This window comes from Lepisma saccharinum, chromosome 5 (genome assembly GCF_977018435.1).
Source record: "Lepisma saccharinum chromosome 5, izLepSacc3.1, whole genome shotgun sequence".
In the NCBI taxonomy this organism is placed as follows: Eukaryota; Metazoa; Arthropoda; class Insecta; order Zygentoma; family Lepismatidae; genus Lepisma; species Lepisma saccharinum.
The window spans coordinates 73004931-73019042 of record NC_139233.1 but is presented as its reverse complement, the minus strand read 5'-3'; the positions used below and the strand labels follow the sequence as shown (position 1 = coordinate 73019042).

The window sequence follows — 14112 nt, the reverse complement described above, 5'->3', positions numbered from 1 at the left end:
TAACTTTTAACATTATTAGAGATCTAATAGTGTCAAAAGATAGCCTGCTTCTAATTTAGCTCAAAAATTATTAATTTTATGATCTCCCATGTCATATTACGTTTCCTTCTATGGAAAAATGCTCAAAAAATGATAGGAAGAAGAATACTTCTGAAATAAAAAATAAAATTATTCCTCATCGTAGTCCTATTATAACTTGATTTGTATGTAGTCCTTGATATTCCCTTCTCGTGAAATATCTCGACATCTTTGAATTATTCTAAGAATTATAGATGTTATTCCTATAAATGCAACCTCTTTTTGGGTGCAATCCTTTATATTAAATCATGGCTAAATATCTTCAGGGGGAAGGGTTCTTTTTAGAAAATAAACCAAACTGCAAACCTTCCAATGGAGATAGTTAATAAGATTTATTACATCTTCTCTCTTTACATTAACTAGATATAGTTGAGAACACAGTTATTTAAATATTTACATAATCATTTTTCTTATTTCAAAAGTTCTTATTATTTCAATTGAATTTACATTAATAAACTTTCATCTTGATATATACGTATATTTCTCTTCGTCTATATGATTCATGACTTCACTTTCTTCATCAATGGGTGGTGGTCTTCTTCCCTCTGGATGGGTACTTCCTTCTGGTTCGGGATTTGGGTCTTTACTTCCTTCTATGCTTTGATTCTTATGTAATCTCCCGATAGTGGGTCCCTTATTCCACTCGTTCTTGCACCTTCATACACATGTATTCTTTCCATTTTCACCCAGTTCGATTCTCGTAAGTTCATAACACCTCACTTCTTCCTCACTAACACCAAGTTCTAGAGGGTTACGAGTTTGAGCTGGAGGATTAATGTCTTCGCCGCCGATTTCAGCTCTTCGTCGATTGAGGATTTTATCCTCTTTCCAGCTTTCTTCCTCGAGCTATGGGTATGGTCCTAATTTCTTCCCTTGGGGCGTTGGCTGGAACGCGCCGCCATTGGTAAACACGACAAAGTGTAAACTTGGTGCCAAACGATTGAAACATGCAGCCAAAAGATGCTGTGGGTCACGACTGGAACGCGCCGCCACTGGTGTAATCAAAACTTCCACAAAAGGGATCGTAGTAATCCAGCAAATCCAAGATTTGTTAGGAGACCCAAATTTATATCGTAATTTCACTTCTTTAAACTTCGTATCTGTTTACATATGAGTACATGTTTCATTTCACAAGTATTTTTATTAATTTATTATCTTTATATTATATTATACCGTATGCTATTATTGTTCATCTTCCTAATTTACTTGGCGCTAATTTACACTGTCATTCATGTACAGGGTGGTTCAATAAGTCACTTAACACCCTCAGTACAAGGCCACTTCGGCATGGAATGTGAAAATGGCGATGACCAATCATTGCCTGGCCAAGGGGGAACCACATTGACGCCACCCACACGGTCGGCGGCCATCTTGATGTCCGCCATCTTGAATTCAACTTCAGAATTTTAAATGGGAAGGGGTCGTGCGACATATCAAAATGGGCTAGAATTTCACGAAAAATGCAATGGTGAAGGTTTTTTCGACGTATCTTTAACCAGTAAAACGTTATGACTGAATTCTTGTACCAATTTGCTCCTTTTCGAGGTGTTAGAAAAATGCCTTAAAATTTGTTTAGCGCATCGGTAATGCATCGAGATCAAAGTGACGTCTAGGGAGAGAAGTTCGCATGCCATTGCTCACGATTTTAATCGGATACATCCATGAAGAGCTGCGCATTATAAATGGTTGTCGCGAACAATTTACAGTGTGACGCTTCCATTGAATTAAAAGTCCTTCACAGTGACAAGGCTAATGTTTATGTTCAGAAGGAAGTTTATAAACAGAATATTCGATGCTTTTTATCTGATAACCCATTTTCGACAGATCAAAGCTGAATGGTTAGTGTTGGTAAGTTAATGGTGTGGCGTGCTGTGTGGAACACGATTGGTTATTCAATTTTCCATCAACGGAACCTTAAATGGTTAGGGCTACTTGGATTTGTTAAATAAACAGTTTTTTTCATCCTTGCTTATGGAAGCAGGTACTTTTTACAGAGTTTTTTCAATAGGGAAGAACACCAGAACACTTATGGGAAAGTTATGAACCTGTTTTTGTCCAAAGTTAGTTATCAGATGACAAGGGTCGTATATTCTGTTTATGAACTTCCTTCTGAACATAAACATTAGCCTTGTCACTGTGAAGGACTTTTAATTCAATGGAAGCGTCACACTGTAAATTGTTCGCGACAACCATTTATAATGAGCAGCTCTTCATGGATGTATCCGATTAAAATAATGTGCAATGGCATGCGAACTTCTCTCCCTAGACGTCACTTTGATCTCGATGCATTACCGATGCGCTAAACAAATTTTAAGGCATTTTTCTAACACCTCGAAAAGGAGCAAATTGGTACAAGAATTCAGTCATAACTTTTTACTGGTTAAAGATACGTCGAAAAAACCTTCACCATTGCATTTCTCGTGAAATTCTAGCCCATTTTGATATGTCGCACGATCCCCTTCCCATTTAAAATTCTGAAGTTGAATTCAAGATGGCGGACATCAAGATGGCCGCCGACCGTGTGGGTGGCGTCAATGTGGTTCCCCCTTGGCCAGGCAATGATTGGTCATCGCCATTTTCACATTCCATGCCGCAGTGGCCTTGTACTGAGGGTGTTAAGTGACTTATTGAGCCACCCTGTATATTACAGCAATCTTCTATCTTGCACGTCTTGTGCTGCCATCTCTGTTTAACCTTCGTAATCACTCACGCGCATCAGACCAATTGGGTACGTAACAGTAATAATATTTGCACTTTTCGTAAAAAATATTATTTTTATGACCAACTTATATTTTGTGATATAGAAATTATTCTATCCATGAATTTGGTCAGGCTATGATTTATAAATGGGTACATGTGCATGCGGTATCACAGGATACGTAATGCTCAGAAGGAAGTGCGCTTTCTTCGACCAGAATCCTAAATAAGTTTCATAAGAACAGTACCAGTAAGGGTCGGTTTTTCAATGTCCAGTTATTATTTCTGTTAACCAGTGGCGTATGCTGAGACCAAGACCAGTGCTATCTCCAAATATAGCAGTGTTTAAATTTTAAATGGATATTTTTTTTGTTTACATCGAAATCTTACTATTAAAAACAATAGTAAGCAATGGACATAAACTATATGCTTATTTATAAAAAGGAGCGGTCTATAACATGCAATATGTAGGACCTAGTACATGTGAGTATGAAATAATAATTAACTTCTTACCTTACTTGAAAGTAAACTCCATTCTTCTCTCGTTTTGCGTGAATTTTTTGGTCACTTTATCGAAGAATGTATCCTCACATGAATTTCTGAGGTTGATTAGAATAACTTTCTCAATTGACATTATAGCCAAATTACTAAGCCGTGCTTGTCCCTGTGTTGCTCTCAGATAGCCTATGTTTTAATCCTCCTTAGAGAAGAAAAACTCCTTTCGACGGTTGCAGTTGTCGATGGAAATGTCAATAATAGTTCTGCTAGTTTGTACACTTCACTAAATACTATGTCCAAATTATTGAGCTTTTTGACTCGACCCAGTCAATCAAAGATATTTTTTGTAGCTGCTCTCGTGAAAACGCCTAATATATACCTTATTTTTGTCTTTCTGCTCGACTGCAAGGTCCGGAAGAGGTGGGAGAGACCTACCTGCCTCTACTATTTCTATCCTATCCTAGTAAGGAAGCTGTGAGAATGGCGTCTTCCAGACAAGTTCGTTCATTAAAACCATGTTTCCCTTATTTTCACACGCACACGAATAAAATCACAGAACAACACAACACAACAAAACGACCTAGGTCACTGATTTTATTTAAAAAAGCATTCCAATCCATGGTGAACACGCTGCGCGTCACAAGAAACTCGGACACAAGTTTGAAAAGGATATTCCCTTTTTGCACTCAAAACCACCGACCCGCGTCGTTGAAATCACGTGGGGTGGCTGGCTAGTTGCTATGACAACAAGGGCTGTTTATGTTGCCAAACGTATTTCCGTTAACGAAGGAATGACCATGGTCGAAACCCCACCGCGAGCGCGAGGGTTTTGACATTTGACAGCGGCAGCGGGGGATGGGGTTGGGAGGGGGGGTTGCTTGAAACAGAAGTAAACAGGATGGCAACATGGCTGACATCATCAGAATGTCCCAAATATAGTGGAACCACAAGCAAAAGAACCTGCGCAGAATCTCCAAGACCAATTTATGATAGATAGATCGGTTAGTTCGTATGAACTTTCCAGCCTGATCATTACCAGTGCGTAATTAGAGATCGGTTAGTTCGTTGAACTCTCCAGCCTAATTATTGCCTATTTTTGTGGGAGCAGGAAAAGGTTTATTATCCATTTTGCTTTGACTCATCTCACTCAACAGGTCGCTAGGTGCCGTGGCTTGCCGCGAGTTGATAGCTTCCTGGAGATGAGGCCTTGCTCCAAAAGGTTTATTATCCAACAACCTGCACAGACCCGCGACTCCTGTGCACCGTACTCCCGCGAGGAGGGGAGGAGGAGATTGGGCCATGCTTCCTTATGGCTCGAGCTGAACGGAAGAAGGGAAAGCTGTGCGGGAACTTTTCGTCCAAGGTATTTTCCTTGTGGTCGATCTATAGGGGCTATCCACGAGTAAACAAAAACATATCGAACGGCACAATCGATTGTGGAACTGTAGCACAACAACTTCCGGTTCACGGCGGCCGGGTAATTCCAGCGCGTACTTGTGTCATTTCTTCTCGTTTTTTATACCGGATGAAATGGATCATATAAAAGCACTTGACGACGAGGAGAATAAGAGATATCAGGGCAAAGTAGAGGCCTTTGCATATCAATTGGATGAGCAACTAGGAAGTAATACGGCATTATTCCAGGATGAGATCCATTTGCTGATCGTCGTTTCATTGGCGATATTTGTAGCCTACATATTTAATTTCCTACAGAGCGAGAGCGTTTAAATGCATACATTTATGTTTTAAGTGAAAAAGTGTGAGATGTGGACATATAAAAAACGGAAAAAGGAGCTTCTTTTCTTCTTTCTTCAGTCAGGGCGAGTCAGAGGGATGCGGTAATGCACATTTGCTGGTTTCTTTCCCGCTTGAACGTAGAAATACAAAACGCTCACTGTTATTTTAAGTCAATTTTCTGCTATTTGTGTTAAACATGACGATGAAGATGAATAATAAACTGGAAAAATTAATGATGGGACAAACACAATGACACACCATTGCCTCACCATGGTGTTCAAACCTAGGACCTCTTCTCTATCAATGTTGATTTGATTGATTTAGTTGGTGTTTTAAGTCCACTTTGTGCACAGTAAGGCTAATCGGGACTGGATCTACAATTTAAAGTGGGATCCGAACCACTATATGCCTCCACCGGGAATCGAACCCGGGACCTTTTGATTACAAGGCGAGGACGCTACCACTGCGCCATCGGAGAGGCACTCTATCAATGTTGAAAAGATTTCCATTGCAAAAGACGAAAATTAATAATAGTACCCGCACTCAATTTTCTGGCTACACAAAAAAATATTTCCTCTGGTTGCACAAAAATTTATTTCCTCTGGTTACACACACACAAAAAAAATCTGGTTACACAAAAATTTAATACAGGTCGTGTGTACTTGAAGAACGTAACGTGTAACCTATCTGACTATGACCGAGCATCTTTTGAAGGGAAATGTAATATTTTTGCTCATATTACTAAAACAGAGAGAAAATCGAGATTTGAATGATTTCTCTTCTACCTTTAATGAAGTGCAAGGAGTGCGGGACGCAAAATTTTTGGTTGGGAAGGAAACAGGATGGGGTATTTTTAAAGTCCTGACGTTCAAAACGGGAAATAATGTTATTTCCCGACTAAATTGGGAGATTATAGGAGAGGAAAATATTCAACATTACCCGATACTAAAAAAATGTTAATTATACACACAATTTCACCCTCGGGTGATGATTTATTTTGCATTTCTAGAATAAAAACTGCTAATTTCAATAAATTTCGGACATTTAGTACAAAAAAAAATATGTAGGGCATAAACTACTTATAAACTCTATAATTTTTTCCGAAGTCTGGATGGGAACGGGATTTTTTTTCAGGTCCAGACTTTTTGGGTTCCTGCACATCCGTTGTCATTACTGCGGAGTCTACTACTGCTAGGGCCTCCCCCATGGCGCAGTGGTAGCGTCATTGCCTTGTAATCAAGGGGTCCCGGGTTCGATACCCGGTGGAGGCACAAGTGGTATCGGATCCCACTTTAAACTGTAGGTCCAGTCCCGATTAGCCTTACTGTGCATAAAGTGGACTTAAAACACCAACTCTACTCCTGCTAATGGGCTTCCAATTTTCACGCCTGACAGCTTGAATGCAATAATTTTGGCGCTATCTATTCAATATATATACCCCTGTGGTATTCCGGTTCGTACTTTTCGGGCCCCGTCCACTCGATCATCGAACCAAAATACAAGATTTCGTTCATTATATAAATTCCAGATAATATTAACGGAAGGATGTATTGATAATTTATCTAATACATTGCATAGTATTGGGATGTAAACCGAATCATAGGCTTTCTCAATGTCTGTAACCAGGCTAAAACAATAGTCCTTAGTTATCTGACTATTTTGTATTGCTACTGTGAGAATGGATACGGCATCTTGGCTGCCGTGATTGAGCCTGAATCCCATTTGTGTTGGGGGGAAAAATTGTTACTTTTCCAGGGTCCAGTTTATTCGATGTTGTAATGTTTTTTTCAAAAAGTTTGGTGAGTACCGGAATTAATACTATGGGTCTATACGATTGTGCGTTGTTGCGAGGTTTGGATGGTTTGAGGATAGGAATTACGATATGATTATGGAGATAATACCGGTTCGATATATTTCATTGTAAATTTGTACAATGAGGTGGATACCTTCGTCCGGCAAGTGGCGAAGTACGTCATATGTAATGCCGTCATATCCTGGTGCGGTATTTTTGAGGGAGTCCAAGGTATTTGTGAGTTCCATTGCGGTTACCGCAGGAAAGTCATCCGTGAACGTTGCGTTTAATTTTTCGTCGTGTTTATAACCTGAGCTAACCGAAGGGGGTGTTAATAAAGATATGAAGTCGTTTTCCCAGGTTCGGTCTAGCGTTTTCACCTTGCTTTGGGTGGGTTCGCGAATGGAGTTAAATTTGTGCCAGATGGAGCTTATGCTATCGCTGCGATCTAATGTATTCCAAAAGTTTTGCCATGCTGCTCTCTTCGCCTGAAGGCAAGTTTTCTTTGCTTTCGCTTGTAGGCGTTTGAGTTCAATCACATTTTCTCGGAGGTGGTGTCGTTCATATTTTCGGAGTTGTTGTCGTTTTCTGATTTTAATGGTTTCGCAATCTCTCGACCACCAACTTATGGATGGATATCTGGCCGGGATACTAAAGCGGGTACGAAGAGCACTGTGGTCCATAGCGACCGTAATCATTTCGATGAGGTTGGAGTAAACTAAGTTGATATTTCGGAATGATAGAATTGGCATGTATATCCGTGAGAACGTGGCTTTGAACGCATCTCAGTTAATGGAAGCTTTGTTCCATCGCCGTACTGGGGGTGTCTGTCTGGGTGTTGGCCAAGCCTGGGGGTCGGAGCTTGTGACGACGTCTGATTAAGAGAATGGGTGTGTGATCGCTGCCCCGTAAGTCTGCGTCTTTATGCCACGCGAACTGAGGGAATATTTCCGGAGACGTTATCGTCAGGTCTATGCAGGATGGGTTATTTCCGTTGAGAGGGTAATGGGTGGGGGTGCCATCATTACAGAGAATGAGGTTATTCTCAGTGATCCATGTGTCAATTGCGTTACATTATCTGTCGTTATGTTTGTCCCCCCACGTTGAGTGGTGTCCATTAAAGTCACCTAAGAGGGCAATAGGTCCGGGAACGTGTTGTACCATTTCTTGAAGGTCTCTTGCTCGTATGCGTTGGGAGTTAGTATTGGAAGGGATGTATATCGATATGACTGTGAATGTTCGTAGGAAGATAGTAACGCGGATAGCTACTATTTCTGCTTGGAATCTTGTTTTAATCTTACGTCATTCGGAATCCGGACTTCTGTATGTTGAATTTTTTCGTGTACGAATATTACCGTTCCCCTATTAGTTGTTGGTGTACCGTATATATTATAATGCGCAATACGATATTTTTCGCGTTTGGTACCTTTAACTTCCTGTAAACAGAGAATTTGGAATTGATATTCGGCAATTAAGTCTAATAATTCAAGTTTTCTCGCGAAGAAGCTATTAACATTCCATTGTACTATTGTTTCCATTTCCGGTATCTATCGGGAACCTTGTTCTGTCAGTGCGTGGATTCTAAAATAGCCAGGAGATTAGATGTTAGAGACTGGATTTGTTTGATGAGTTGAATGCGACGGTTTTTGTTTTCTGTTTCCCGCACCGCGTCCCATAAATTGGGAATCATGTCTAGGATCGAGTTGTAAATAAGATTGTGCTCTATTGTTATATGCGCTGAGGTTGAGTTATTCGAGAACACATTTTTTGGTGGCCGAACAGGATTCACTTTATCTATCTCCCTCTTACTTGTCAAAGCAGCGGGCCGGGCATTTTGTCCTATCGGGTTGGAATAATTGCTATCTGTGTCGGAGGTTGGACTGGAGGTCATGATTAACACTTCATCTTCGTCATACCAGTTCCTGCTAGTGTACGTTTTGCGGGGTTGATGGTCGTCTTTTCTTTTTGTTTTGGATGGACGATGTCTATTGGGTCGCCTTGACGGTTTAATGGCATCAGTAGGGGAAGTCTTTTCTAATACTGGTTCTTCCCTTGTGAGCACCGATTGCGTATGATTCAATATCTGATAGTTATAATTGACCGTTTGTGTCGAATGGGGCAAGTCAAGTCTAGTGTTGTCCACCGAACGTTCCGACCCTGGAAGACGTAATGAGGGGAAATTAGCACCTGTGAATCTTGGGCGGAGAACTTCCTCCCTGGTGGGGTTGGGAATAAAGATCCCTTGTAGTTTGCTTTTTGCCTCGTGATATGAAATGTTTTCTTCAGCCATTTTGTTTTGTATGGCTGATTCAAGTCTACGTCGGGGACAATTTTTTGATAAAGAGGAATGGGTTTCTTTGCAGTTAATACACGAGGATGAACTGTCGCACTGGTCTTCATGTTTATCTTTGGCACAATTGGCACACATGGGTTTCGAACGGCATTGTTTCTGGTGATGGGAATAACGCCAACATTGGGAACATTGCAATACTGCTCTTGTTCGAGGTGTTACTTCATGTATTTGGCTATTAATGATGATTTTGTCAGGTATTTGGTTCACGCGGAAGGTAACACAGAAAAGTTTTGTTGGAACGAGGTCGAAAGTCCCATCTTCTCGCCAGATCTTTTTCGGCAAGCGTTTGACTGTGAGAACCCTGATGGGGCTTTCTATACCTTCCAATACGTCTTGTTCAGAGGTATCATGTTCGATACCAAATACCAGACCCTCCCTTTGAACTAATGAAAGTGGCACCCGCGATTGAACCAGCATTTCCCGATGTAAAGCAGTCTGCAGCATGAAATTATTAGCAGCCCTTGTTGTTTTGAATGTTACCCGGACCCGATTGATACCACATTGTTCTACCAAGTCGACGGTCACATTTTTTTTCCTGAGAATGTTTCCGACGCTACCTGCGGCCAGTCTTTTCGCGTTTTTCTCAATGCCGTCCAGGAGGACGACATATGGTCCCGGCATGTCCTTGTCGTACCAGTATTCGGGAAGAGTGGGTTGAATTTCGGAAATAGAGTTTCCGCGGGGACTTTGTCTGGCTGGATCGATTCCTCCATTTCATCCCGGTGGCGTTTTTGGGTGTTTTTGTCCGCACTGATCTGAGACGGTGGTATGTGGTTAGTCTTGGTTGTCGATGAGAGTTGTTCTATTGTGTCCATGTCGGTGTCCGGGGATTCGTTCCCGTCCATGGCCGTTCGGGCCGGCTACCCGGGTGAAGGTAAACGTATCGCTGTTCTATTAAACCACGCGGTATGTGTTCCTATACAATACCTGTTCACTACACTATCGCTTGGTAGCAAAATCGCGAGAACTAGTTGAACGAGTAACCACTGCACGAGGATCTGCGTACGTACGTCCTGTCAAGGTTCCAGTTGAACTCACTCGCGGGCGATAGCGTTCTGGTTCAGGGCGCGTTGTGCGAGTGTTTTCTCGATTTATGCAGTGTTGCAACTTCGTTCACCGGAAAATACCTACTATCGTGCCCGGATTTGAAATTATGCTAATACGTCGCAAACCATTGACGTTAGCCTCACAAACCATTGATGTTAGCCCCACAAACCATTGACGTTAGCCCCAAAAACCATTCACATTAGCCCCAAAAACCATTCACGTTAGCCCCAAAAACCATTTTCCGTAAGGTTAGGTTAGGCCAGCATAGTTAAAAAAAAATATATTAAAAATACTCGACACGTCATGTTCTAGTGAAAACACGGCGAGGATGAAACACTGACTATGGGGTTGCGTCATCTTAACACACGGAACATTGTACTCTCGTGCAGAAAGCAAATGGCGACAGCAGAAACAGCGTGTCGGACACAGATTTTCTCAGAAAACGACATGTTTTCGCATTAAAATGGATCAAAACTAGACTCACGAACTTCCACAACGCTACAGAAAATGATTTCCGTAAGTATTTTCTCCTGTAAATTTGAAGAAATCCGTTTCCCTTATACTATACTGTTACCAAATATCCCTGACCAGGACTCGAACTCGTATTAAAAAATACAATACGCTCCGGAAGGTGGTGTCGCTAACTACTACACCAAATTACCGTTTCGAGTTTGCTCCGCCTGGTAGACCGGATATCCTGGTCACAAATTCTCCAACACGAACTCGCAAAGCTAATTCTAGCAAACACGCTGCTTAATTTCCATATTTGCATGGACATTGGTAAGCTATGCCAAACAAAACAAGTCTTCTTCTGTACCAATTTAACAGTTTTATGAATCATATCTATTTTAATCTGATAGTGAAGTTGCGAGTGTGGAACTTCGATAGCTGCATGAGACAGCCATGTTGCTTCGTAACTTCCAGTTAGGCTGGTAACTGCAAGAAAAAGTAGCAGTAAAGATAATCGCCACCAGAGTTCCAGTTACGAGCTAACTGTACAGGGTCAACGAAGTTAGTAATAAGGTGTGTTTTATGCAGCGTATATGCACATTGAAAAATCGAAATTTTCTTAAACTTCCAGTTACGTGCTAACATGAACCTTAACTGTACATTGAAAAACCGGCCCTCCAGGGGCAGAAAAGGGTAGTGAGACAGATAGGGGTACCCGTCCTCTGGTAGATGCTGCATCCTGTGGAGACTGCGATTTTCCTTAGTTTGTTCTGTTGCATCATGGGAAGTCGAGAATCGCATTGTAGAGTAGTTCGTTTACGAGGATCGTGCTTTTCGCATCCGTTTTGAGATTTTTTTTTTAATTTTGAAAAATATCTGTTTGCAGGTAAGCCGAATTGTGTTAATCTAACAATTGTAGGAGGTTAATCTCAATAGTTTTAGCTCTATAATATGATAAATAGTTATTATTGAACATAAGTTATTACTGATTTTAGTTACCGTAGCCAGGTAACAACGCCAGGGGCAGAATGGATGGGGCAGAACGGGTTAGGAAAGGAAGAATATGAAAGGAGGCAAAAATAGAAAAACTTTTCCAAGAACCAAAATATAGAACAATTGGAAAGAAGTTGATGAAGAAGGCTCTATTAGAAGAGTTAGAGTCAAGCAAAGATGATCAGGAAGCTACGGCATGTCTTAACTGTGGAGACTTGTACTGTACTTCGACGGAAGCTTGGTATCGTGTGTTGTATGTAAAAAGTGGTCACGCAATTCTTGCGCTGATATAGACAGGGAACGAGGGAAGACGACGAAGCGGTACTAACTTGTGAATTGTGTGCATCGTAAAACTGACTTTTTACAGGGTAAACGTTCTATCCCACTCAAAAATCAAAGAGACAATTTGCATTGTTAGTTATACTTTTAAATAATAATAACATGCACTTAATATTTGCAAAGCTTTTCAATGTATTGTGGTTATTAAATGTTTGTACCAGAAATCTACTAGTCTTTATAGTTTTAAATTCAATAATCTATTTTTTATTACCATTGAAAGTTACGTACCCCGTTCTGCCCAAGGTTCCTCTATAATAAGACATAGAAAATGACTGACATTCCATGTTGTTGATAACAAGTCCCTTTCTTAAATTTCAGCGCCTCTATCCCCAGTTCCTAAATCACTGTATAAAGTAATTTAACAGGTTTTTTTTAAAATTTTATGTCATTTCGTAGGTTATTCTTCCGAATTCTAATAATGAGCTACGCCTACGGCAAATATAAAGTAGGCAAAATGTCCATAATCACATTCATTAATTTTTTTTCCGGAACATAGATTTCGGGAATTGGAACAAAAGTCCCAATAAGCAGAGAGCACAAGTACAGTTCCTTTCCAACAAAACACATAGATAAAGGAAGGAAATTAGCGATGGACAATTTGCCTACTGTTATCTTTGAGGTCGAGAGAGTAGAGGCTTATTGAATTATTTAATTTAAATAAGAATTACAGTTTTACCTTTTCACAAAACGTTTTAGCGTTGCCAAATATCTCTTTGAATGTTCTGCATTCGTCTCCTGCTCTGCACATGTTTTCTCCAGAGCTCCAGTTGAAGTTCTTGAGCCAATTGTCGGTGCACGTGAAATCGTCGACGCAGGCATCGAACCAGCTCTCGCAGTCGCTGGCGCAGAGTGGAGCTCCATAAATCCTGTTCTTCCTCGTTTTCATTTTTGTCTGGAAAGGCAAACACGGAAAGATCGGGAACTTATAAATTTGCACAAAAAGTAAATTTTTAAAATCCAACCTGGCAACGATCCTTTATTTGTATCACCTTGCCATAATATGTTGACCCAAAAATGGGACATCCCAAGGAGTCGGTTGAGCCCCCCACATGTAAAATCGGTTAGGCCTAATTATAAAATTATTGTTATTATTAACGTATTCTTATTAATATTAATTATTAAAGTATTGATCACATAAATGATACATCATAAACAATAAATGAGATATGATATCCCGGTGTCAAGAGGTATAATTGTTATAATGTCCGTATGACTTACACAGTGTTTCTGGTCCCTTTGATGTTAGTCCTACACTAACAGTGCCAGAAGTATTTATCAGAAGAACCAATCTTCTTGAGAACAACTTTATTGTTCACCAACTGTTCATAAATGTTCACAAATCTCCCCACATATCTGACAGACAATGCGAGATTTGTCTTTTCAGTTTGTGTCAAGATGCAGGAATTTAAATTCTTATTGCAGGTTCGTATTGAAACTACATATACGCTTCTTAGCCACGCCTTTTCCTTGCTCTACAAATAAAGGAACGCACACACAAAGCAATACAACTGCTCGATAGCCATGACGCTAGTTTAAAAATTCCATCAACATTTGTTTTTTTAGCATGATTGTCTCTCAAATTTAGTTTTGGTTTCCAAACTAACTCCTAGACTTTTATAAAACGGGACAAATGGTGTATTTTAATAATATCGACGGGACGACCGGGACGTACGATCACCCTATGCATGGCGAACTATTCGGAACATTAGCAAGGTGTTCTCCGACGTCGAGGTCTGTGGGGTTGCCAGGTGGATATAAATTTCTATGCAAAAACCAAATTTGCAAAGCAAATTTCTGATTTATATCACTTCAGAGCAGAGGCGCAACCACGAATTTTTGTCTGGGGGGGGGCAAGTACCACGATAAACGTACCAATGATAATAATAATAACAATGCTAACAATAATAATAATGTTATTATTATAACATTATTGATATTATTCATTTGCTAGATTTTACTTCGCTTATATGTCACTTTTCGGTAATTTGCTAAGATGGGGATGAGTGATGATATGATAAAATTGATGAATGGACACTCACAAACATCCATGCCCAAGCCGGGATTCAAACCCGGGACCAACATTATTATTATTTTTATTATTATTATTATTATTATTAGTAGTAGTGGT

At 40.2% G+C, this 14112-nt stretch overlaps 1 protein-coding gene across 1 annotated transcript in view; it reads right to left on the bottom strand.

The window, feature by feature from the left end:
- LOC145988066 (folate receptor gamma-like) overlaps positions 1 to 14112 on the bottom strand; it is a 46744-nt gene that overhangs the window by 875 nt on the left and 31757 nt on the right. Inside the window, exon 4 of the mRNA XM_083122902.1 lies at positions 12661 to 12876. Within this exon, the coding sequence (XP_082979028.1) occupies positions 12661 to 12876 (216 nt within the window). The remainder of the gene's footprint in view (positions 1 to 12660; positions 12877 to 14112) is intronic.